General features: G+C 27.9%; 1 protein-coding gene across 1 annotated transcript; it reads left to right on the top strand.

Moving 5' to 3' along the window:
• Positions 1 to 604: 604 nt before the first annotated feature.
• LOC126908993 (uncharacterized) lies at positions 605 to 3,455 on the top strand. Its single transcript, XM_050691352.1, has 2 exons — positions 605 to 639; positions 1,109 to 3,455. Exon 2 carries the CDS (start codon positions 1,267 to 1,269, stop codon positions 3,421 to 3,423), a length of 2,157 nt encoding a protein of 718 aa, XP_050547309.1. The 5' UTR covers positions 605 to 639; positions 1,109 to 1,266; the 3' UTR covers positions 3,424 to 3,455.
• Positions 3,456 to 4,646: the final 1,191 nt, after the last annotated feature.

Below are 4,646 nucleotides of genomic sequence, written 5' to 3'. Positions count from 1 at the left end.
ACGGGTTCGTAACAATTAGCTACGTAAATTAGAATTATTCAATTTTTATGAAAATCAGTGGAATACATTTGTAAGGTATTTTAAAATAAAATAAAATTCAAAACCTTGAATTTTTCTAAAACAGCATATTTTTGAATACGGTAACCACTTTTACCATGAAGACAATCTATAGTTTGAAATTTCCATTATTCATAGCAAAGCATAATTTATAAACTTTAATTTAAAATATATTTAAAAGTGTCAGTATTTCCGGAAAATTAAGTTGAAAAAGTACAAATTTCTATACGCATGTTTAAAGTTATGATCCCATTGAATGAAGAGATATTGTCTAATTTAAAAGTTAGTTGGAAGAAAGGGTTTAAATAACGTATTTAAAAAGAATTCCCCTCATAAATTGTAAATATTCAATGGTTTCCGGTAATGGGAGAAATCCTTAAAAAAGTTACAATTTTAAAAATCGGTAATTTTTTTTCAACATTTTTAAAATTTTTATTTTCTTAAAATTGCTATAAATTTATTAAAAATGAACAAATCAACATAATTTTAAGTAAAATTTTATTGCAATAAATATACACTATCGCGATCTAAAAATATAATTTTAAAACAGTTGCAAGCAACAAGTTTCAATAAAATTACTTTGTAAATATTGTTCTGTATGAATAACAATTTGTTTAAGTAAACAAAGTCAATACACCAATATTTTTTTAATGCCCTTTTAATAAATGACAAACTGATATTAGTTTCTATTATTTGAGCCTAATGATGTATTTGAAGTAAGGTGACGTCAATTGAATGTGAAATAATAGCAATAAAAATTATTTAATAATGATTTGTACTATTAATTTTAACTTTTTTTCAAACAATTATTTTATAATAATATTTATAATCTGTTATGCACAATAAGTAATTGTTTGCATGACTTAAGTATGCTTAAGAATAAAAATAATAATAATTGGAGTAAAACATAAATAATAATATTATTTTTTATAACTTTATTAATGACAATTTTAATTGAAATACCTTTCTCTTAAGTAGGTATACATAATTAATTATCTAGATTATAAAAAATTTTAAAAGCAAATATTAATAAACAATTGTTATCATATAGCGATTCAATATTCAGATGACGGTATAAAATGGCAATTTCAAAAAGGTACCACTAGAAAAGCTGCTGAAGATGGAAACATAGAAATTTTAAAATATGCTCATAAAAATGGATGTCAATGGGACGATGATACGACTATTGTAGCAGCTGCAAAAGGTAATATGGAATGTTTAAAATATGCGCATGAAAATGGGTGTGAATGGAACGAAGAAACAACAAAGGCTGCAGCTTCAAAAGGAAATTTAGAAATCTTAAAATATTTACATGAAAATGAATGTCCTTGGAATAAAAGCACAACAGAAGCAGCTGCAAAATATGGTAATTTGGAATGCTTAAAATATGCTTATGAAAATGGATGTCCTTGGGATGAATTAAAAATTGTACAAAGTGTTATTAAAAATACTGATCTAGATATTTTAAAATATGCTCACAAATATATACATAAATTAAATATAGTTCTAACTATCATAGCTGCTCGTGCAGGTAATATAGAAATTTTAAAATATGCACATAACAATAAATGTTTGTGGGATACAAGAACAACAGAAGCCGCTGCAAAATATGGTAATTTGGAATGCTTAAAATATGCTCATGAAAACAAATGTCCATGGGATAAAAAGACAACAGAAGTTGCTGCTTCAAATGGTAAACTACAATGTTTAAAATATGCACATGAAAATGGATGTCCTTGGGATGAAAGTACAACTGAAAAAGCAGCTGCTAATGGACATTTAGAATGTTTAAAATATGCACATGAAAATGGCTGTGAATGGAATCAATTTACTATTATGTTAGGTACTATTATAAATGGCAAGCTAGAAATTTTAAAATATTTACATGAAAATGAATATCCGTGGGATGAAAGCACAACAGAAGTAGCTGCTTCTAATGGTAAATTAGAAATTTTAAAATATTTGCATAAAAATAGGTGTCCGTGGGATGAAAGAACAACGGAAGCAGCAGCTTCTAATGGTAAATTAGAATGTTTAAAATATGCCTATGAAAATGGATGTCCGTGGGATAATTACACAACAGAAGCAGCTGCTTCTAATGGTAAATTAGAATGTTTAAAATATGCACATGAAAATAAATGTGAATGGGATGAACGCACAACACATTTAGCTGCTTTTTATGGTGAGTTAGAATGTTTAAAATATGCCCATGAAAATGGATGTCCGTGGAATGAAACAGCAACGGAATCAGCTGCTATACATAGTAGATTAGAAATTTTAAAATATTTACATAAAAATAGATGTCCGTGGGATGAAAGGACAACAATAGTAGCAGCATCTAAAGGTAATTTAGGATGCTTAAAATATGCCCATGAAAATGGATGTCCGTGGGACGAAATAACAACGGCAGCAGCTGCTTCTAATGGTAAATTAGAATGTTTAAAATATTCCCATGAAAATGGATGTCCGTGGGATGAAAGAACAACGGAAGCAGCTGCAAAATATGGTAATTTGGAATGCTTAAAATATGCCTATGAAAATGGATGTCCGTGGGATAATAACACAACAGAAGCAGCTGCTTCTAATGGTAAATTAGAATGTTTAAAATATTCCCATGAAAATGGTTGTCCGTGGGATGAAAGAACAACGGAAGCAGCTGCAAAATATGGTAATTTGGAATTCTTAAAATATGCCTATGAAAATGGATGTCCGTGGGATAATAACACAACAGAAGCAGCTGCTTCTAATGGTAAATTAGAATGCTTAAAATATGCACATGCAAACGGGTGTCCGTGGGATAAAGCCACAACTAAAGTAGCTGCATCAGGAGGCTATTTAGACTGCTTGATTTATGCTCATGAAAATGGATGTAACTGGGATAAAGATATTACAGCAGCAGCAGCTATGTTTGGTAATTTAGATTGTTTAATATATGCCCGTAAACGTGGATGTATTTGGGTAGAAGGTACAATGAGAGTGGTTGCATCGAATGGACATTTAGACTGCATTAAATATGCCCATGAAAATGGTTGTGACTGGGACGAAGGTACAACAAGGGAAGCTGCTGCTAGTGGTGATATTGACATTTTGGTATATGCACATAGAAATGGATGTAATTGGGACGAAGGGACAATGAGTGGAGCTGCTGCAAATGGTCATTTAGACTGTCTAAAATATAGTCATTTAAATGGATGTATGTGGGACGAAGGGACAACAAGACTTGCTGCTGCAAATGGCCAATTTGATTGCATAAAATTTGCCCATGAAAATGATTGTCCATGGAGTAAAGATACTATTTATGAAGCTACTCAAAATGGTTATCAAAATATAATTGATTATGTCACTGAAAATGGCTGCCTTAATTAATTTTCTGTTGAAATATAATTTTTATTCATTTATGTTGGCTATTATTACTTTATTTTTAAAATAAATTAACTTGAATTTTTATTTATATCTGAGAGGGTAGTGATTTTCATAAAAGCATTTTTGACAGTTTACTTTCTTAAGAAATAATATTTTTGGATGTATTACCAAAAATAATATGTTATATCATCTGTAATTTTAACATAAAATTTGTTTAATAATATTTTCTCAGCTGTAAGAATAATTTTTCCAGAATACCGTCACCAAGCTTTCATTAAAAAAAGGAAATTTGAAAATCGGACATTGTTAAGTAATTTTTATTACATTGGCTAGTTTTTAATGTTTTTTTATATAATAAGTTGCTACATAGAAAACTCTCTGTATTATTTTGATACGATAGTATTTAAATTATATAAGAATAACGTTTTTATTCTTCAAATAATATATTATTAAGTATTTTGTATTGACTTTTTTTGTTTTGCCAAAAACATATAAGCAAACAACCAACAAGGAAAATTTGGATTTCCTTTTTTTTCCAAATATAAAAATTAATCAACTTNTCTTTTTTTTTCAAATATAAAAATTAATCAACTTCATCTGGATATAATTTTGCTATTATTCTTTTTATCTTTGATTTTCATGTTACTTATCAATAAATGTTAATTGATTAACCTAATAAATTAATGTATAACATAATAAATTATTAATCTAAATAACAATAGTCAACCATGTGATTCCAAGTTTCCAATTTCGACAGTTTTCACCTAGATATTGAATAATATTTAATTTTCGTTCATTCATTTTCATAAGCATATATTATAAATTCTAAGTTTCCATTTTCAGCAGCTTATCAAGTTGTATCTATTTTAAATTTGCATTTTACATTGTCAACTGAATATTAAATCGCTATTATTTTTTATAATATATTCAGTCAACATAATTTTTTGCATTGCGATCTAAAGTAGAACGCTAAAATCAATGGGACTTTAGCCGAACTTTGACGATTAGTTTTTCTTCAAAAGTTTGTACAACAGTCATAANGTTTGTACAACAGACATATGACATTATGTCGACTTTATATTACTCTACGGTGCCTTTATAATTTTATATCTTTCATATTAAATTAATAAGGTATTAAATTTACTATGGTACTATAATATGCATTATGCNATTAATAAGGTATTAAATTTACTATGGTACTATAATATGCATTTATTATTATTACA

This window comes from Daktulosphaira vitifoliae, unplaced genomic scaffold (genome assembly GCF_025091365.1).
Source record: "Daktulosphaira vitifoliae isolate Bord-2020 unplaced genomic scaffold, ASM2509136v1 Scaffold_68, whole genome shotgun sequence".
NCBI classification, from domain to species: Eukaryota; Metazoa; Arthropoda; class Insecta; order Hemiptera; family Phylloxeridae; genus Daktulosphaira; species Daktulosphaira vitifoliae.
Note: the sequence above shows the minus strand (reverse complement) of the source record. Positions and strands in the feature narration are given on the sequence as shown.

Coding starts and splice junctions, on each gene's coding strand:
- LOC126908993 (XM_050691352.1), top strand. CDS start 1,267: ATGGAATGTTTAAAATATGCGCATGAAAATGGGTGTGAATGGAACGAA.